Genomic DNA, 20,062 nt, shown 5'->3' with positions numbered 1-20,062 from the left:
CACATATTCCTTCCCAGCCCTACAACCTCCTCACCTCTGGTCAACCAACCCTTCCTTTCCCTCCACTTTTGCCCCAAATCCTCTGTCTCACTGGCCACTTTGTCCCTATCCACAAAGGCCACTCACAGACCTCCCTGCTCCAAAGAGCTCCCAGCTCATCTTGCCTACCTGTGGCCTGCATGGGCTCTGCTCTTGCCTCCCATTCCTTTCTGCTCTTGCCTCCCATTCCTCTCCCTCTGCCAATTCCAGCCCAGCAACTCCTCCTCTCCCGCTGCTCCTCCAAACCTGCCCTGCTCCTTCCTCCCCCAGCGCCTGTGTCACTGCTCACTCCCCCTTCCCTCTCCCTCAGAAATTCCACCTGGTTTTCCCATCCCAGCACTGCCTTTTTGGAGCACTTTCCCAGCTCTGCTCTGCTCAGCCACCTCTGGAGCAGTCACCTCCACTCTCCAGGGTTTCTCTGCACTCATACAGGGGAGCTGCTCCTGTTTCCTTCACCTCCATTTCTGGGGATTTCTTCTCATTCCAAATTCCCTCCCTCGGCATATGTGCAAGCACAGCTGCTGTCACCTTCCATTTCTCTGAGCCTGCATCTCCTTTTCTTGGTTCAAGGCCCTGTAAAGCCTCACTGATTTACTCCCCTCCCAGCCCTGTTCTCCTCCTTCCCCACTCTGCTCATCTGCTCCAGCCCCTCTCCAGCCTTCCCACACACAGCCAGGTGCTCCATGCCTTGTCCCTTCTGGAGCAGGAGGTGCTCCCCACCTCTACTGGGATGGGGACACACGTGTCCCCAGCTCCCAACATTCCCTCCTCCCTCACTCTGTTCCTGCCCGGGAAGGAGGAAATGCACCTTGGCATCAACCACATGGCCCCTGCCACCCCTGGGATCCATGGCACAGGCAGGACAGACAGAGCTCCCTCCCGGTCACCGGCTCCCAAACCTCCCAAACCCACAGCTCCCAGGGACCTGCCCCGATGGCACAGGGCAAACACACAAACAATTCCTTCCACGTGAGGCAACTCCCAGACAGGGCAGATCCCGGCTGCAGGGAGGCAGACGGGATGTGCTTCACCTGTTCCCACTGTGTTTGGATCAGCTGCAGCCCAGAGTTCCACAGAGCCCTTCCAGAGCTCCCTGCCTGGCACAGTGAGTGAGGGGTGCCCATGGAACAAGGAACTCCCTCCTCCCTTTGCTCACCCTGTCCCCAGCCAGCTAACAATTCACACCCCAAAATCCATCAGAGAAAGTGCAAATTTTCCCAAACCTGGCACTATGGCTGGAGCAATGCCAGCGTGAGATGCCCACTGGTCACTGCCCTGTGTCCAAACCGGAGCATCTGCCCCAACAGGACACTTTGGGACACCTCCCTGCTCTTAATTCCAAAGGAGGATGTACAGCAATGTCTGTCTGGCTGCTCCTCAGCTCCAGGTGCACCCTGCACACCTGCCTTTCTCCCAGGTGGATGTACAGAAGGATCAACACAGAACATGGAGAAATACTCCACTGCAGACAGCCAGAAGGCTGGAATCACTCTCTGCTTATCTCCTGCCCAGGGCTTACACCGCTCCCATCCTCCTTCCGCAGCCCATCCCGCTGCTTTACACGGGATTAGCCCCATTTTATGGCCAAAGCAGGAGGAACAATGCCTCATCCATCGAGGCCGCGTCCCAACGGGCCCCACAGCGAGCAAGGACAGCGCCAGCCTCTTGTCACTGTGTCGGGAGACACCGGGCACAGCGACAGGTGGGAATGTCCCCGGACAGGCCCCTCACAGGGGAGTTCAAGGTCTCCCCTTGGACCCACCCAACCACCGCCCTCTCCATTCCCAGATGAGGCTGCTGGTCTGGGAACCAGCGGGAATAAACGCCCGCCAAAGCAGCACCCGGGCCCGGCCGAGGGCCGGTGGTGACTGGGTTAAGCTCAGGAAGAGGCTCCAAGATAACTCTGGCTTTGATCGGAACAAGGCTCCGGTTGTACTTCACACACCCCAAAAATCCCGAGCAGCCCCCGGTGCAGGGTGCAGCCCCCTGAGGCCCAAACCCAGCTCTGTGCCGGGGCGGGAGCGGCAAATCCGGGGAAACCACTCCCGGAGCCACGGGGAGCACGGGGCAGCCGATCCCCTCCGAACCGGCGCGGTGGGGGGACACAGCTCAGGCGTTCGGGAATGTGGGAATTCCCTCTGAGGGGAGGCCGGGCTGGAGCCGTTCCAGTGCCCCGCACCGGGAACAGGGACGGTGCCGTGAGGGGAGGCCGTGCTGTAAACACGGGTCCCCATGGGCCGCGGCACAGAGGCCGCGCTCCGGTGCCCCACAACAGCGCGGTGGCGGCGTTCCCGGGGGCACCGGGGACAGGCCGGGTGCGGGACAGTCCCCCGGGGCTCCCTGCGGCCGCTCCCGGGCCCCGGGCGGTTTCCAGGCGGGGAACGAGCCCCGTTCCGGAGCGCTCACCCCGCACCGTGCGCAGGGGCGGCCCCAGCCCGCGGGGCACCGCTCCCCGCCGGCCCCGCACCGCCGCTCCCGCAGCCCCCGCGGCACAGGAGAAGGTCCCGGTGGCGGCGGGGCCGCGGGCACGGCAGCCGGGGCAGGAGGAAGCGGCGCTCCCGGGCGGAGGCACCGCGACCATCGGGCAGGCGGCCGTGCGGAACGGGGCCGCGGCCAGAGGGGCGGGCGGGGCAGGGGTCGGTGCTCGCTGGGGCGCCGGGCAGGAGGGTCCGCGGCGCGGTGAGGGGGCACCGGGGCACAGCCCGAGTCGCGCGCGGGGGGAGCCGCGGGGGCAGCGGCGGGGCGGGGGCGGCTGCGGCCGGGCCCCGGCGAAAGGCGCGAGGGAGCGGCGGGCCGGGGAGGCGGCGGCGGTGCCGGAGCGGCGGGGACCCGGCGGGGTCGCGCGGCCCACGTGACTCACCGGCAGGAGGCCGCGCGCGGCGGCGGCTCCGGGCACGGACGGCGGCGGCTGCGGCGGGCGGGACGTCACGCGCGCGCGTGCGCACCGCGCCCCCCCGCGCGCCTCCATTGGCCGCCTTCCGCCGGCCCGCCCCGGCAGCCGCGGCGCGCATGCGCAAGGCCGCGGAGCGGGCGTGCGCGTTCACGCCGCGGTGGGCGGGGCCACGGCCGGAGGCTCGGCGCCTGCGCGGGCCGTACCACACCGGGAGCCGGAGGGGGCGGACGGAGGGCGGCCGGGACCGGGCGCTGCGCACTCCGGGCGCGGGGGGAGCCCGGGGCCGGCAATCCCCGCTCCCCTCGGGGACCCACCACCCTCAGCAAACGCTCACCAGCGGCAAAGGCTTCCAGATTTAATAGCAAATTGTACAAAAAGTATAAAACCGAAGGGCGGGTGCTGTAGCAGGGTCACACCGCGCTGGGGGGACAAGGGGGGAGCACAGGGAGGAGGAGGCAGGGGAGGAAAATCCCGCCCCTCCCCTACTTGAGGTCCATGAAGCGAATGTCCATGATGAGCAGGAAGTTCTTGGGGAGGGGCCGCGGGGCCGGGGACAGCACGGTGAAGACCTGGCGCTCCAGGTCCACGCCGGTGACCACGATGAAGCCGGCCACGCTGGTCTCGGAGATGTTGTCGTCTGGGCTGTCGGCAGTGCTGACGCTCAGCAGGTGGTGCACCATGTCCCGCCCCGGCGTCACCGGCACCAGCTTCAGCTGGTTGTCCTCCTGCGACATTCCCAGCGGCAGGCACGAGTCCGGGATGGTGGGCGCGCCCACCTTGTAGATCTTGACGTCGGAGAACTTGACGTCGAAGGCGTGCGGGTAGAAGCAGCCGCGGAAGCCGTAGAAGTACTCGCGGATGCGCTCGTCCCGGCACTCGCGGCGGAAGTCCTTGGAGCGCTCCACCACGCCGCCCGACTTGGGCAGCAGCACGGTGCGCACAAAGTGCGGCAGGTCCCGCTTGAGCTCGTTGTAGAGGCGCTCCTGGTCCAGCACCACCACCACGTCCACCTCGAAGGCGGAGGCGGCGTGCACCAGCGCCTGGTAGCCCGAGCTCTTGACCCAGCCGCAGGTGTTGATGACGCAGCCGCTGACGGACGCCCGCCGGTTCACCTCGCAGCGCTGGTTGAAGACGTCGGCCAGGCACGACGTGATCTGCGGGAGGAGGGGTCACACCCAGGCACCCGTGTCCCCACGCTGTCCCCACACCATCCCCACACCATCTCTAGCTCCTTCAGAACTCTCAAGGCCTCCATTCCGAAATCATGGAATTGTGGAATGGTCTGGCTTGGAATAGATGTCCCTGCCCACCCAGTTCCCTATGGCAGGGACTCCTTCCACCAGCCCAGCTTCCTCCAAGCCCCATCCAGCCTGGCCTGGGGCACTTCCAGAGATGGAGCAGTCACAGCCTCTTTAGGCGACCCTGAAGGGCCTCACTGTCCTCACACTAAAAGAATTTCTCTCCAATATCCACCCTAAACTTCTCACTGTGAACCCATTCCACCCCACCCTATCACTCCAGATCCTGACAAGAATCCCTCTCCAGATTCCCCGTAGGCCCTCAGGATGGAAAAGGCTGCTCTGAGGTCAGGGCACAAACTTTCCTCCTTCGGGCTGAACTGCCCCACCTCTCCCAGCCCGTCTCCATAGGGGAGGTGCTCTGTCTCCCTTCATCAACTTCGTGTCCTCCTGTCTCATCCCACAGCTGGGAAGGGGTGACTGGCCGCGCACGAGGCTGTTTTTAAAACACGTTCTGCCGTCCCCAAACAGCACCCGGGGATTCAGACACCCCGCAGGGAAATCCCGGGGAACTCCGGGGCCAGACCCGAGCCGGGCCAAGCCCTCCACGCTCACCTTGTTGTAGAGCTTGATGTTGGTGCCGGGCGTGGTGGAGCCGAAGTGATAGACGAGGGGGGCTTGCAGGGAGAAGCCCTCCTCCACGTCGGCCGGGCGCTCGATGTACAGCGCGCCCATGGTGCCGGGGATGGACACCGAGCCCTGCCCCACGTCCAGCTCCACGAAGGTGGGCCGGCGGCCCAGGCGCACGGCGTAGTTGAGCAGCAGGCGGCACACGGTGGTCTTGCCCACGTCGGTGGGCCCCACCACCATGACGCGGGGCCCGCGCTCGTCCTCCCGCTCGGCCTGGCGCCGCATCTGCTCCAGCGCCGTGTGCGTGTTCAGGTACAGCAGCATCGGCGTGTCCCGCGACACGTAGGCCACCTCGGTGCGGCCGCTGAGCTGCACGGTGCAGCCGTGCCACGTGAACACGGCCACCTTGGCGCCCGCGTCGAACGTGAACTTCTTGTTGCGGGTGAGCTCGGTGCCGAACACCTCGGCCATGCCGGTCAGCAGCTCCAGCTGCACCGTCTGCCCCGCCTCCACCTCGAAGCGCAGCTCCGTCTCCCGCTCCAGCTCGAACTTGGCCACCTGCTTCTTCTCCTCGCCGCCGTCGTCCGCCATGACGGCGACGCGGGGGTCCCGGGCCCGGTGTCCCCCGGCCGCCGCCGCCGAGACGGAAGTGGCGTCAGAGAGGCGCGCCGGGAGCGCGAGTGACTCGGGTCACGTGGGGAGGGGGAGTGTCCTGTCCCGGTCCTGCGGCTCGTTTGCATCTCATTTGCATATCGCCTGCGGCCCCGCCCCGAGTTTGCATCTCATCACAGTGGGGCTCCCCCTCTCCCACACCCCCCCCGATCCCTCGGGATGAGTCCCGGGATCCTTTGCATGACGTTCGCACGACATTTACACAGTCCCGCCCCCCGCCTGATTTACATCTCACAGGGGGGACACGAGGGGACAGGGACACACGGAGGGACACTGAGGACAAGGCGAGACATGGGGACACGGGGGGACAGGGACACACGGAGGGACCCTGGGGACAAGGCAGAACACGGGTACACGGGGGGACACGGGGTCTGGAGGGACGGGGTATCCATGGGAATGTGGGGGGCCATGAGGGAGCGGGAGGTGCCCCGGGGGTCGCAGCGCATCCCCGGCGGCCGGGCTGACGTCGGAGGGCCGTGAGGTGACGTCACGGCGGCGGTGGCGGGCGGTGACGTCACGGCCGCGGGATGAGTCACGGTGCCGTGATGCGGCTCCCGGGCACGCAGGGCCCCCCCGCGCCCGCCCCGGGGACAGCGGCGACATCAGCGGCAGCGGCGGCGGGGACAGCGGCGGGCGGTGAGCGGCTCCCGGGAAGCCACGGAACCCGGTACCCCCCCCCCCCAATCGTGTCGCCGCGAGTCCCCACAGCCCCACCGAGCCCCCGTCGTGTCCCTCAGCGATCCTGACATTCCTCCCCCCCCCCCCCCCCCCACCACGGCGACATCCCTGTCCTCCTTCACCGCCACCGCAAACATCCCCCCGGCACCCTCCTGCCTCCCGGGAATCCCCGGCATCCCCCCCCGGGACCCCCAACCGGCCCCTTGGGACCCCCATCATCATCACCCCCGTGAGGACCCCCACCATCTCCCGGCGGGACTCCCACCATCTTTCCCCCGGTTCCACATTCCCTCCGCTCGGTACCCGCAGGTTTCCCCCTCAGGACCTCCATCACTCCCTGGGGACTCCCGGGGACTCCCCCACGCTTCGAGAAGAGACCCCAGACCCATGCTGGGACGGCCCCCCCGTTGCCCCCCCGGCTGTCCCGGTGTCCCCGCTGTCCCGGTGTCACTCCGCCCGTTCTCAGCCGGTTCCATTCGCGGAGCGCCCACCCCTGGGAGGCTGCGGAGGGGTCCCCCCTCACCGCCCCCCTTCCCCTCGCAGGCCGCCCCCCTTTTCCGCCTCCTTCTGCCGGGCGGGACGGCGGCTCTGGGCGCGCTGCTGCGCTGCTTCCCGTGCGAGCGGCTGTGCGGGGGCTGCGCGGTGCCCCCCGGGGCGCTGCCCGCCGCCGCCATGCCGCCCCCGGGCCCGGCCCGCCGCCGCCTGCCGCCCGCCGCCCGCCTGCCGCCGCGCACCTTCCGCAGCTACCTGCCGCGCTCGCACCGCACCTACAGCTGCGTGCACTGCCGGGCGCACCTGGCCCGCCACGAGGAGCTCATCTCCAAGGTGCCACCGCCACCCCCGGCCTGGGCGGGCACTGTCCCTTGTGTGCTGCGACTGCGGGTGTCCCCTCACCGCGTCCCCGGGGTGTCCTAGGACAGCGGGTGTCCCCTTGCCGTGTCCCCGGGGTGTCCTAGGACAGCGGGTGTCCCCTTGCCGTGTCCCCAGAGTGCTGAGTTTGAAGCACCCCCCCCCACCCCCCCGCCACGGCGCGGTGTGCTGGCGGTGGAACGTGACCCGTGTGGCTCCCACGGAGGTAGCCGTGTCCCCCTGAGTGTCCCCGGGCTGGCAGGTGTCCCCCACGGTGTCCCCAGCCGGTGGCAGTGCGGCGCGATGGGAGCAGGACATGAAGGGAGGGGTGCGGGAACCATGGGGGCCGCACCGGTGACACTCGCCGTGTCCCCACAGTCCTTCCAGGGCAGCCACGGCCGTGCCTACCTGTTCAACTCCGTGTGAGTACCGGGGCACCGGGGCTGGCGGCGGGAGGGGAGCCCGGGGGTGCCGGGCCGGTGGTGGGAGCCCCGCTGTGCTCGGTGCAGGGTGAACGTGGGCTGCGGGCCGGCCGAGCAGCGCCTGCTGCTCACGGGGCTGCACTCGGTGGCCGACATCTTCTGCCAGAGCTGCAAGACCACCCTGGGCTGGAAATACGTGAGTGCCACCCCCAGCTGGGACCTCCTCCTGCTGCTGGCACTGCCCGGGGGCCACAACCCCTGTCTGGGGGCCACAACCCTTTCCATGGGCATTCCTGGGCACCCCAGACCTTGCTCTGGGTACCCCAGTCCCTGCCCTGGGCACCCCAACCCTTTCCACAGGTATCCTCAGGCACCCCAATCCCTGTCTGGGCACCCCAAACCCTTTCCATGGGCATCCCTGGGCACCCCAAACCCTGCTCTGGGCACCCCAGTCCCCACCCCGGGCACCACAAACCCTACCCTGGCATCCCAACCCTTTCCATGGGCATCCCCGGGCACCCTAAACCCTACCCTGGGCACCCTAAACCCTTCCATGGGCATCCCTGGGCACCCCAAACCCTGCCCTGTGCACCCCAACCCTTTCCATGGACATCCCTGAGCACCCCAAACCCTGCCCTGGGCACCCCAAACCCTGTCCTGGGGACCCCAAACCCTTCCATGGTTATCCTCGGGCACCCCAATCCCTGCTCTGGGCACCCCAACCCTTTCCATAGGCATCCCAAGGCACCCCAAACTCTGCCCCGGGCACCCCAAACCCTTTCCATGGGCATCCCTGGGCACCCCAAACCTGCCCTGGGCACCGAAATCCCCACCCTGGGCACCCCAATCCCTGCTCTGGGCACCCAATCCTTTGCTGAGGACACCCCCAAGGCCTGGGGAAGGCAGTGCCCGTGGGGACACGGGGGTGACACTGTGTGTGTCCCCGTCCCCCTCCACAGGAGCAGGCGTTCGAGAGCAGCCAGAAGTACAAGGAGGGGAAGTTCATCATCGAGATGTCGCACATGGTGAAGGAGAACGGCTGGGACTGAGGCGGGGCCGCGGCTGGCACTGGGGGGCACCTGGAGGGGCGCTGGGTCACCCCCTCCTTGGCACCTTTGCTGTGCCCCCCGGCGCCCCCCGGGTGGCACCGGCCGCGGGGGTCGCGGGGCTTTTCTAGGGCAATAAAGGCGCTTTTTTTTAGGAAGGTGCTGATTGTCACCTGCTCCCGCGCTGCCACCACCCCTGGCACACAGCCTGGCACAGAACGGGGGTCCCTGGTGCCCCCAGCCTGTCCCTTCCCCTCCTCACACGCAGGAGGCAGGAGGTGGATGGTGCATTTATTGGGACCCCGAGCTGGCGGGGAAACTGAGGCACGGGAGGGGAAGGGATCTCCTGGTGCCCTGGGGAGTGAGGAGGGAGGAGAGGAGAGGAGAGAGAGGAGAGGAGAGGAGAGGAGAGGAGAGGAGAGGAGAGGAGAGGAGAGGAGAGGAGAGGAGAGGAGAGGAGAGGAGAGGAGAGGAGAGGAGAGGAGAGGAGAGGAGAGGAGAGGAGAGGAGAGGAGAGGAGAGGAGAGGAGGAGAGGAGAGGAGAGGAGAGGAGAGGAGAGGAGAGGAGAGGAGAGGAGAGGAGAGAGAGGAGTGGAGAGGAGATGAAGGAAGGGAGGGAGGAGGGACAAAGGGAAGGATGGGACGAGAGGGGTAAAAGAGAGAGGGAAGGAGGGAAGCAGGGAGAGGAGGAGGCAGGGATGGAGGGGAGGAGGGGGCGGGGAGGGAAGGATGGAGAGATGGAAGGAGGGAGGACAGGCACAGGAGGAGCAGAGTCAGGGCTGCGGGTCGCTGAGACGGCCCATGAAGACGGGGAAGTCGCCGCTGTTGTGCCAGAGGACGAAGAGGAAGGGGCGCAGGGCCTCCAGCACACAGGGCCGAGCGCGCCACCGAGGTGGCCATGGCCGCCGCCGCCTCCACGCCGGCCTCGTCCAGCGCCAGCACCGCCCGGTGCCGCGCCGTGTCCACCGCGGCCGGGCGCCCCGCGCCAGCCCGCACCAGCTCCGCGTCCAGGAACAGCCCGAAATCTGCCGGCACCGGCCTCAGCGACACTCCCCGCCCAACGCGGGGGCAGCGGCGGCGAGGGGACACCGAGGGGAGCCGGGGGCACGGGGGGTCAGGAGAAAACCGGAGGGACGGAGACATGGGGACACAGGGACACAGCGGGGGACACTGGGGGGCGCCAGGGGACGCTCAGGGATATGAGGGGGACACCGGGGAGGATGGGGACGCTCGGGCCGCTGGGGATAATTTGGAGATACTGGGATGTAAGGGGACATTTAGGGGCGCTGGGGGCAGCGGGGCACATCCGGGGCACTGGGGACATGGGGGACACCAGGGACACGGGAGGGTGGGGGGGACTCAGGGGATACCGGGGACACTGTGGCCTTTGGGGACCTTGGGGAAAGTGACCCTCAGGGGAGGGAAGGGGCCCGTGTAAGGTGACCGCACCGGGAGCGATGTGACCCAGCCAGCCCCAGCGGTGCCACCAGAGGTGTCCTTACCCATGTCGTGGAGCAGAGGCACCACGTCCAGGGCGAGGTCGAGGCGCAGGCGGGGCAGGGACAGCGCGGTGGCCCGGGGCGGGGTGCGGACCGCCCGCCGCAGCAGCGCCAGGAAGGTGGCGGGGTCCAGCGCCCGCTCCAGGCTCTCCAGGGGCTCCAGCGGCTCCCGCGGCATCAGCACCACGAGGCTCAGCCCCCCGTGCAGCTCCAGCCGCCCCACCTGTGGGGCAGAACCCCCCTAAGGGCCACTGCGGGACCCCACGGACCGGCACCCCCACGGTACCACCAGAGAGGTGCCAGCCTGGCGTCCCCCAAAGCCCCAGGGGAGCGAGGGCACAGCCTGTGCCCCTTTCAGTGCCAGGGCAGTGACATCAGCCTGGCACCTTCCCCGAGTGTCGCAGGAGCTATATCACAGCCTGGCACTCCTCCTTAGTGCCGCTGCAGTGACATCATGCCACCATCCCCCCAGCAGTGACCCCCAGCACCTGGCGGGGCTACCTGGACCCGCAGGCGGGAGTCGCTGAAGGAGGCCACGGGGTACTTGGCGCTGGTCATGGTGGGCACCTTGCGGGGGCGGTGCCCGGGACGCAGGAAGGGCAGCAGCACCGTCTTCTTGCGGTCCAGCGGCGTGCGCCAGGCGGCTGCGGGGACACGGCACCGCGGCTGGGGCACCGGGGCGGCCGCGCCGGGCGCCCCGTGCCCGGAGGATGCCCGGGGGATGGTGGGGGGATGGCCAGGGGATGCTCAGGGGGATGCCCGGGAGATGTCCGAAGGATGCCCGAGGGATGCCCGGGGCATGACCGGGGGATACCCAGGGGATGGCCGGGGGCATACCCGAGAGATGCCCGGGGGATGCTCGGGGTATGCACGGGGGGATGCCCAGGGGATACCCAGGGGATGCCCGGAGGATGCTCAGGGGGATGCCCGAGGGAATGCCAGGGGGATGCCTGGGGGAAGCTAGGGGAATGCCCGAGGGGATGCACAGGGGGATGGCCGGGGGGATACACGGGAGATGCCCGGAGGATGCCCAGTGGCGGAGCCGTACCGCGCAGATGGACGGCGCTGAGCAGCAGCAGGCTGGGCTCGGGGGGCAGCGCGGAGAGCAGCGAGGGCAGCAGCCCCTTGCTGGCCTCCCGCACCCAGGCGTTGATGCGCTGCAGGTCCAGGCTCTCGTTGCCGCTCAGGGCGTACGGGCGGGCGCCGTAGAAGCGCAGGGAGTCGTTGAGGAAGCGGGGCCGGAGCTGCAGCTCTGCGCGGCGGCACGGCCCGCTGTCAGCCCCGGTGCCCGGCGGAGAGCGGCGCCCCACCGGCACCCGGTGCCCGCCTCACCTGGGTTGTGGAAGATCTGGGCGGCCGAGAAGAGGCCTGGCGTGCTGGCCAGCTGCTGCAGGGCGCCGTGCACGCAGCGCAGCCCGGGCGGGTACGCCAGGAGGGCGGCCAGACGCTCCTGGGTTTCTCCGCGGGCGCCTGCGGGCACAGAGGAGGCTCGGCTCGGTGCCCGGCTGGGACAGCGGTGACACGGCGGCGCCGGTGCCCGCGGGCAGCCCCTCACCCAGCAGCAGGTGCGAGAGCCCCGTGGCGACGGTGATGGGGGAGAAGAGCAGGTTGGCGTCGGGCCCGGCCTCCTCTGCCATGCGCTGGTAGAAGCGGAGGGCGAAGGTGCCCAGAGCCTCGGCCACGGCAGCCCGCTGCTCCCTCGTGGGCTCCCCGCAGGCGTCGGGCGGCTCCTCGTCCCCAGGGCACGGCGGGGCGCTGGTGCCGGGCGGGGGCACTGCCGTGGTGCCAATGGGGTCCAGCTCCTCCAGTGCCCCCTCTGTCGCTGTGGGGCTGGGGGCATCTGTGATACCCCAACCATTGGCTGCGGTGTCCAGCTCCTCCAGTGGCCCCTCCGGCGCTGCGGGGCTGGGGCTGGGGGCATCTGTGACACCCCAGCCATGGTCTGCAGTGTCCAGCTCCTCCAGTGGCCCCTCCGGCGCTGCGGGGCTGGGGACATCTGTGACACCCCAGCCATGGTCTGCAGGGTCCAGCTCCTCCAGTGTCCCCGCCGGCGCTGTCACATCTGTGACACCCCAGCCCGGCAGCCCCTCGGGGTGAGCGCTGGGGGTCCCCACGTCCTGCGAGGGAGCGGGGGTGCGAGCAGGGGGCACAGGGGGCACAGGAGGTGTCGGGGGCTCCCCAAACAGTGGCGTCCAGCTGGGAGGGGCCTCCAGAGCGAGCACCTGGGCGCAGGGAAATGTGTGAGGGAGGCATGGGGCACCCGCGTGGGGGCTCGGATGAGGAGGAGTGTCGGGCACAGGGAGCCGTGTCCCTGAGCCGCACTTACCGGGGTGACAGTGACCGTGGCTGTGGCCACCAGCCAGGCCAGAGGCAGCCAGAGTGTCTTGATGGCCATGCTGGCGGGAGGGCACAGGTCAAGGACAGGACAGACACCAGCATCCCCCACCCCGACACCCCGCACCCTGCACCGCCCGCACCCCCACCAGTACCCCCATCCCGGGGTGCCCCCGCTCTGTCCCCCCGTTGGACCGGCTGTGAGGGGCGGGGGGCGGCAGCGCCCCGGGCCCACCTGGGTGCCCGGCGGGTCGGTCCCTGCGTGTCCAGCGGCGCCGGGAGATCTGGCCGGCTCCGACCCTGCCTAGTTAAAAATTAAGGAGCTTCCCGTAAATCAGCCGGGACACGGCCGGTAATGCGGGGGCGGGCACGGCGGTGCGGAGGCAGCCGGGATGCGGCCCCGCGTCCCGTTTCGCTCCCGTCAGCCGCCCGTCTGCGCGGGGTGCCGGCTCTGTGTCACCCCTGGCACACCCCGCGGTGACGGGGGTCGCCGGCCGCCCCCGGCCCGTCCGTGCCCACCCACCCGTGCCGGGGGCGCGGCCGCAGAACCGCGTCCCGCCCGCCCGGAGGCGTGACCCCACGGAGCCCATCCCCGTGGCACCGGGTACCGATCACCATGGCCGGGCGGATCGCCAAGGTGGGCACCGGGGGCACCGGGACGGGAGCAGGACTCCGGTGCCGCTGCGGTACCGGCGCGGGGATCCTGGTGTCCGTACCGGAGCGGGGACCGGGGGCAGCCGAGCTCGCCGTGCGCGGGTCCCGGTACCGGGGTGCGAAAGGGGGTTCTGGGGAGTGTTAGTGCCAATGCGGGGATAGCGGTACCGAGGCGGTGCTGGGGGTGTCAATGCCCGGTGAGGGGGTCCCGGTACCGGGGAGGAGAGGCGGTGCTGGGGGTGTCAGTGCCGGGGCGGGGGGTCCCGGTACCGGAGAGAGACAGTGCTGGGGGATGTCAAGCGCCCGGTAAAGCGGTCCCGGTACCGGAGAGAGGCAGTGCTGGGGGTGTCAGTGCCCGGTGAGGGGGTCCCGGTACCGGTAGGAGGCAGTGCTAGGGGATGTCAGCGCCCGGTAAGGGGGTCCCGGTGCCGGGGAGAGGCAGTGCTGCGGGTGTCAGTGCCGGGGGTCCCGGTGGCGGGGTGCGAGAGAAGCAGTACCGGGGTGCAGGGTCTCCGGTGCGGGGCTGACAAACACCCCGGCACGTTTCAGTTTCGTTTCCCCGGCGGGGCGGCCCCGCCCAGGGGTGTGTCCAGAATTCGGGCCCCATCCATAAAAGCGTGCCCGGTAAATAAACCCTGCCTATTGAGGCGGGGTCTGCAGGCGGCCCCGCCCAGAGGGGGGGTTGTCCCGGAGGGAGGATTACCCTATGGAGGGGTCTCTGGGGACACACCTCCGCCCACACCTGCCCCACCCCTTCCCGCAGGAGCTGGAGGAGGCGCGGAGCTGGGAGGGGGCCCGCGACGTGCGGGCCGCTGGACGGGAACGTGCGGCGTTGGACGGGACTCCTGCTGCCCGTGCGTGGGGAGAGGCACGGGGGGCACGGGGGGCTGCGGGGAGTCCTGGGAGTGGGCCGGGGGGGTCCCCTGCGCATGGGGAACATGGGGGCTTGAGGAAGGATGTGCCCCTGGGGGCGTGGGAGGGACGGGGGTGACCCTTGGGACGGGGCTGTGTCACTGAGTGAGGGTCCCCCTTGGGACGGGGCTGTGTCCACTGAGTGAGGGTCCCCCTTGGGACGGGGCTGTGTCACTGAGTGAGGGTCCCCCTTGGGACGGGGCTGTGTCACTGAGTGAGGGTTCCCCGCAGGACAGAACTGGGGAGGGTCCCTCTGAGGACACTGGGTGGAGATTCCCCTCCTGAGGGGCTCGGGCTGGCACAGGTAGTTTCTATGAGGGGCACAGGGTATCAGGGCTGGACAGACCCCCCCTCCCGCGATGGACGCTGCGGCAGAGGGGGCTGAGGTGCCCCCATACCCCGGCAGAACAACCCCCCATACAACGCTGGCGCCTTCCGCTTCGAGCTGACCTTCTCCCCGAACCACCCGCATGAGCCGCCCTGCGCCACCCTCCGCACGCCCATCTACCACCCCAGCGTGGACCTCGAGGGCCGCGTGTGCCAGCCCCTCACCAGCCACGGGCACTGGGAGCCCGCCACCCGCGCCATCCAAGGTGGGCACGGCGGGGGCAGGGGCACGGCGCAGGGCCTGGGCGCCCCCCTGACATCCCCCGCGCCCCTGCAGTGCTCCAGGACCTGCTGCTGCAGCTGGACAGCCCGGACCCCGGCCCCGGCGGCTGCTGCGGCCCGACGTGGCCCGGGAGCTGCAGGAGCGCCCCGAGGAGTTCCTGCTCCGGGCGGAGGAGCACACCCGGCTCCACGCCGAGCCGCGCCCCCAGCCCCGCACATAGGGCAGTAAATTCTCTGCATCACCTGCTCCGGCTCCGTGGGGCCTCACTGGGAGGGTGGGGGGCTCCGGTAGCCCTGGGGGATATGTCACCATCCTGGTTGGCTGTGCCCCAACCTGGTGACAGTGCCCAGACACTGGGCAGAGACGAGGCCACCACCGCCTGGAAGCACGGCCTTTACTGCTGGGGGACAGAGCAGGGGACGAGGACGGGGTGGCACATCTTGGGGGCTGTGGGGGACCCTCCCTCTCAGCGCTTCTTGGTCTTGACGAGCCCCTTGGCCACCAGGCAGCGGTTAGAGCTCCTGCACGTACGTGTACACGCACTTGGCGTCGGGCACCGGCAGCCGCACCATGTCCTCCACCTCCAGCAGCGGGGCACAGCCCGCCCGCTCCCTGCGACAAGGGACACGGCGGTCACCGGCGCCGCCCGGGGTGTCCGGGGGCACCGAGGGGCCGGCGCTGCGCTCACGCACTCGGCGGTGGCGAAGGCCAGGGCGAAGTTGTCCCGGCGGGCGCTGGGCTCCAGCGCGGCGAAGTCGAAGGCGTCGGGGAAGAAGCTGTGCAGGAGGGCGCAGAAAGCCAGGCCGCTGCCCCAGCTCCCCGAGAAGTTCTGCACGTCCACGTTCTGCGCGGACAGGGGGGTCAGGCCACCCCCGGGCCCCCGGACCCTCCCGCCGCCCCCCCGGTGCTCACCGGGTACCCGCGGGTGCGGGCGCGGCACCACTCCAGCAGCATCGTCTTGACCGTGGCGGCCCCCCCCGAGCGCCGCAGGTGCGGGGCTGGGCCCTTGGCAGCCCTGGGGGGACCTGGCATGTGGGATCCCCACCCCACGGTCCCTCACAGGGACCCCAGCCCCTCCGTGACCCCATTGCCCCGTGGCTCTGGGCCCCCAATGCCCCATGGTCGCACAGGCCCCCCTGTCTCAACCCCCTACTGCTCTGTGGACCTCCCATTCCTCCCTGTACCCCTCATTGCCCCATGCCCCCAATACCCCCTCTGTCCCAAACCCTCCCTACTTGCCCCATGGCCACACAGCCCCTGTCCCACCACCCCACTGCTTTACGGACCCCCCATTCCTCCCTGTACCCCTCATTGCCCCATGCCCCCAATACCCCCTCTGTCCCAAACCCTCCCTCATTGCCCCATGTCCCCCCTGTACCACCACTGCCCCACAGAGCCCCAGTTCCCCAGTGACCCCATTGCCCAGAGCCCCCCAACAGCCCCCCTGTCCCATGCCCCCCAATTTCCCCTGTCCCTCCCTTTGCCTTCCAGCACCCCCACTGCTCCACGGCTCATCCATCCCACTGTCCCTGGCTAATCTACAGCCCCCAAAAACTCCGGGTCCCCCATTCCCTCAGTGCCCCTCCTGCCCCCGCGGGGCCAGGCCCCCTCACCCTCCGAACTTCTCCAGGATGGCGCTGCGCCCCTGTGCCCGGGTCCCCACTCGTGGGCGTCCCCCGGCCCCCTCCAGCCTCAGCCTCTGTCCCGCCGAGCCGGGGGCTGCCTTGTCCCGTGTCCCCCCCGCTGGAGCAGCCCTGCAGGCACACACGGGTGGGACAGCCATGAGCAGGGTGCTGTGGGGTGCCATCCCTGCCGTGGGGGACCGGGGTGCCACCCGTGGGGACACACCTCGTGCTGCCCCCCGTGTCCTCGGCGGTGCCAGCTGCAAGGAGAGAGGAGAGAGGGGTCAGAGCGCTGGAAGAGGGCACTGTGGGGCAGCAGTGACCCCAGGACACCCGGGTGCCATTGCCCAAATGGCTCTTACCTGTGGGGGACACTGGGGATGCTGGGGACACAGGGGACGTAGGGGACGTGGGACATGTAGGGGACATGGGGGACGTAGGGGACATGGGGGACGTGGGGCTGGTGGCCCCCTCTGGGGACGAGCAGGGAGGGAACTCAGGCCACAGCTCGTCGTCCTCGTCCTGAAGCCAAGTGGGTTCCTGTAAGGCACAGGCAGGGTGGCACTGCCAGCACGGTCAGTGTCACTCACACAATGTCCCTGGCACTGTCATGCTGGCCCTGGCACTCTCACCCTGCCCCAGTAGAGCCACTCCGGTCCCCATCCGTACCGCAGCTGCCCTCCCCACCTCCTCCTGCCCTGGCTGTGCCGCCGCCTCCCTCCCGACCCCTCCTCACCTGTCGGCGCTGGGAGCTGCCCGCTGCTGCCGCCGCCGCTTTTCCCTCGGTGCCCTCCTCGGTACCGCCCTCGGTGCCCCCTCCGGTGCCCCCGGCTGTCCCTGCCCCGGCATCGGCACCACCATCCCCAGCATCGCCCCCGGCACCCCGGGGCCCTTCTGCCCCGCCATCCCCGGCAGCCTCTCCCCCCGTACCCTCCCCTGAGCCCCCGTATCCTTCCCTTCACCCCCCGTGTCCCTCCCATCGCCCCCCGCTTCCTGAGCCTCCTCCCCAGCCCCGGGAGTCGTCGCCTCCCCGCTGCCCTCCCCGGGCCCCGCGGCGGGGTCAGAGGGGGTGTGCCGGGTGGGGGTGCCGGGGGTCGGGGTGCTCGCAGTGGGGGTGTCCTGGGTGGGGGTGCTGGGGATCGGGGTGTCCGAGGTGGGGGTGCCGGGGGTCGGGGTGCTCGCAGTGGGGGTGTCCTGGGTGGGGGTGCCGGGGGTCGGGGTGTCCGAGGCGGGGGTGTCCGAGGTGAGGGTTGTCGAAATGGGGGTGTCCGAGGTGGGGGTTTCAGCGTCTCCCAGAGCCTCCATGTTGCTGCGGTCACTGCTGCAGGGGCACAGGGCTGTCACTAGGGTGCCCCCCGATGACGCCGTGAGCCTGCCCGTGCCCCCCATAGCCCCCCAGCCCGGCTAAGCCCCCTCCTGTCCCCGTCCCTGTCCCCATGCCCTCCCCCAGCCCTGCTACTCCCACGCTGTGCACTCCAGTTGTCCCTCTCCGGCCCCCCCGTGCCCCATCCCGGCACCCCAACAGCACAGCCCGGCCCCTCAGGTCTTCCAGCAGCCCCCCGAGCCCCAAACCAACCCTCCCATTGCCCTCATGCCCCATGTCAGCCCCCCCGTGACCCCTCCTGCCCCCCTGTCCCCTCCCGAGCGCCCAGATCCCATCCCGGCCCCGCCATGTCCCCCTCCCGGCCCCACATGTCTTCTCGCTGCCCTCCCGTTCCCACTGCCCGCCCCCTACAGCCCATTCCCGGTCTCCCTAGCTGCCCTCCGGTGCTTCTCCCCGGTGCCCCCCAGCCCGCACCCTCCCGGCCGCTCCCGTAGCCCCGGTGCTCCGGATCCCCCGGAGCCCCCCGGAGCCCCCCGAGCCCCTCGGCCCGTACCCTGCGGCTGCTCCCGCTCCGCCGGCCCCGCTGCGCCCCGGCCCCCCCGCCCGGCGCTATTTTTACCCGGCGGGGGCAGGTGCCGCCTTCACTCACCGCCCACCCGCGGGGCACGCGTGGGGCCGGGCCGGACACCGGGCACGGCTGCGGAGGGGGAACGCGCCGACAGCCCCTCCCGGACAGCGGCGACACCGCACGGGGAGGGGACCGAACCGTGTCGTGCGACCCGGGGGACACAGGGGACACGGACACCCTGGGCAGGGACAGGGAGACTTGAGGGTCACAGGCACACGGGCGAGGTGGGGAACATGGACATGCGGGGTTGGTCGGGGGACACAGCGGGGACACCACACGGGGGACACACCGGGGACATGGGAGAGCGGGGGAAACAGACTCTCGGGGACAATGGGGGACACAGACACGTGGGGACACAGGGCACACGGGGACAGCCCGAACAGCACGGCGGGACACAGGAGGACCCGGGGACACGAGGAACAGGGGACACCCAGGGAGGGACCCGAAGCCCCCCGGCCATGCCCGGGTGAGGTCCCGGCGATAGCCACGCCCTCCCGGGCCTGGACACGCCCCCTTGCCGTGACCCCGCCCCCTGCGGGGCAAAGGCCGGGCCGAGCGCGCGCTCCGCCGCTCCCCTCCCGCCGCTCGGCCGCGGCCGCCGCCACGCCCCTTCCGCAGGACCATTCAGCGACAGAGGCGCACCCCTGGTCCCGCCTCTTCCTGCACGCGATTGGCCGGCGCCGGCGGTGGGGCGGGGCCGCTGCGCGGGTGGGCGGAAGCGCGGCGCCCACGTGGTTCCTGCAGGAGCCGCCGCCGGGTCCCGAACCGAGCGGGACCGTGCGGGTCCAGCGGGGCGGATCCGAGCGGGGTCGGGCCCAGAGGGACCGTGATCGGGACCGGGACCGAGCGGGGCCGGTGCTGGCCGCCATGGATCCGCTGCGGGCTCAGCAGCTGGCGGCCGAGCTGGAGGTTGAGATGATGGCCGACATGTACAACCGGTGAGGCCCGCCGGGAGAGAGCACTGGCGGCGCCGGGATACCGGGGGTGTCAGTGGCTTGGGGGACACTAGCGGGTGTCAGAGGCACTGGGGGACCCTGGGGCTGTAGGGGAATGCGGGGGGGTCCTGGGAGACAGCCGGGAAATGGGGAGGGGAACCGGAGATGCCTGAGGATGGGGACGGCGGGGGGTCCTAGGGGTGCCCGGGTGGCGATGACGGGGGATGCTGGGCTGGTTGGGGTGCAGAGGCCGGGGCCCCGCTGGGCGATGATGTGGGTGCAGGAGGTGTTGGGGTGCAAGGGATGGGGGCGCCGGGGATGGCGATAACGGGGGGTGCTGAGGTGCGAGGCTGGGTGCCGGGGTGGCGATGGCGGGGCACAGGAGATGTTGGGGTGCGGGGTCGGGGTGCCGGGGGTGGCGATGGCGGGGTCGGGGTGTGCTGGGCTGCGGGGCCGGGTCCCGGCCGGCGCAGGGCTCAGGCGCGGTGCGCTCCGTGCAGGATGACCCAGGCGTGCCACCGCAAGTGCGTCCCACCGTTCTACAAGGAGTCGGAGCTGTCCAAAGGGGAATGCGTGTGCCTGGACCGCTGCGTGGCCAAGTACCTGGAGGTGCACGAGCGGATGGGCAAGAAGCTGACGGAGCTGTCGCTGCAGGACGAGGAGCTGCTCAAGCGCATGCAGCAGGGCAGCGGCACCGCCTGAGCCCCCACCCATCACCAAATAAACCTGGGCGTCTGCTGCGCTCCCCTCGTCCCCAAACCCACCCTGTGGCCGTCTGTTGGGGTACGTGGTGCCTGTGGTTGCTGCTGGGAGCCCCCCTTGTTATCCCCAGCTGCCACGTGCTGTGCCCTTGTGGGGGGCACCCCTGGGTGCCCCCCCCGGCTGGGCCCAGCCCGTGTAATCCCCCGGATTAGGCAGAGCTGGGCTGAGCCCCTTGTAATCCCCAGTGGGGTGGGACAGGGCTGAGCCCCTCCCTGTCTGTCTGTGCTGGGGGTCACCAGAGGGGACAGCGGGGGGCCGTGCACAGGGACACAGCCCTCGAGGGGCAGGGCACAGGGACACCCTCGCAGGGACACC

The 20,062-nt window shown here is 70.0% G+C and overlaps 6 protein-coding genes across 6 annotated transcripts; 3 read left to right on the top strand and 3 right to left on the bottom strand.

Annotated features, from left to right (window-relative positions):
• Positions 1-3,273: 3,273 nt before the first annotated feature.
• Positions 3,274-5,581, bottom strand: CLP1 (cleavage factor polyribonucleotide kinase subunit 1). The gene is given in 3 exon segments (XM_059474396.1): positions 3,274-4,086; positions 4,786-5,461; positions 5,463-5,581. Coding segments are annotated over 3 exon segments (1,467 nt in total). The 3' UTR covers positions 3,274-3,414.
• Positions 5,582-5,880: 299 nt separating this feature from the next.
• YPEL4 (yippee like 4) lies at positions 5,881-8,625 on the top strand. Its single transcript, XM_059473913.1, has 6 exons — positions 5,881-5,948; positions 6,460-6,619; positions 6,694-6,975; positions 7,378-7,421; positions 7,509-7,617; positions 8,381-8,625. Exons 1-6 carry the CDS (start codon positions 5,881-5,883, stop codon positions 8,468-8,470), a joined length of 753 nt encoding a protein of 250 aa, XP_059329896.1. The 3' UTR covers positions 8,471-8,625.
• Positions 8,626-9,057: 432 nt separating this feature from the next.
• SERPING1 (serpin family G member 1) lies at positions 9,058-12,890 on the bottom strand. The gene is given in 11 exon segments (XM_059474356.1): positions 9,058-9,336; positions 9,338-9,492; positions 9,970-10,189; positions 10,468-10,610; positions 11,015-11,218; positions 11,299-11,436; positions 11,522-12,188; positions 12,293-12,362; positions 12,536-12,575; positions 12,578-12,604; positions 12,824-12,890. Coding segments are annotated over 11 exon segments (1,827 nt in total). The 3' UTR covers positions 9,058-9,240.
• On the top strand, positions 12,626-14,721 carry LOC132074500 (ubiquitin-conjugating enzyme E2-18 kDa-like). The gene is given in 6 exon segments (XM_059474355.1): positions 12,626-12,937; positions 13,718-13,762; positions 13,764-13,808; positions 14,273-14,459; positions 14,531-14,571; positions 14,574-14,721. Coding segments are annotated over 6 exon segments (462 nt in total). The 5' UTR covers positions 12,626-12,916; the 3' UTR covers positions 14,697-14,721.
• A 135-nt stretch (positions 14,722-14,856) lies between these two features.
• SMTNL1 (smoothelin like 1) lies at positions 14,857-18,919 on the bottom strand. The gene is given in 10 exon segments (XM_059473912.1): positions 14,857-14,990; positions 14,992-15,088; positions 15,169-15,320; positions 15,389-15,491; positions 16,090-16,230; positions 16,325-16,358; positions 16,461-16,638; positions 16,835-17,014; positions 17,125-17,419; positions 18,072-18,919. Coding segments are annotated over 10 exon segments (2,076 nt in total). The 3' UTR covers positions 14,857-14,942.
• TIMM10 (translocase of inner mitochondrial membrane 10) lies at positions 18,767-19,744 on the top strand. Its single transcript, XM_059474150.1, has 2 exons — positions 18,767-18,988; positions 19,486-19,744. The coding sequence occupies exons 1-2, from the start codon at positions 18,918-18,920 to the stop codon at positions 19,685-19,687; spliced, it is 273 nt and encodes a 90-aa protein (XP_059330133.1). The 5' UTR covers positions 18,767-18,917; the 3' UTR covers positions 19,688-19,744.
• Positions 19,745-20,062: the final 318 nt, after the last annotated feature.

This window comes from Ammospiza nelsoni, chromosome 6, assembly GCF_027579445.1.
Source record: "Ammospiza nelsoni isolate bAmmNel1 chromosome 6, bAmmNel1.pri, whole genome shotgun sequence".
Taxonomy (NCBI): Eukaryota; Metazoa; Chordata; class Aves; order Passeriformes; family Passerellidae; genus Ammospiza; species Ammospiza nelsoni.
This window is presented reverse-complemented; position numbering and strand designations above follow the sequence as displayed.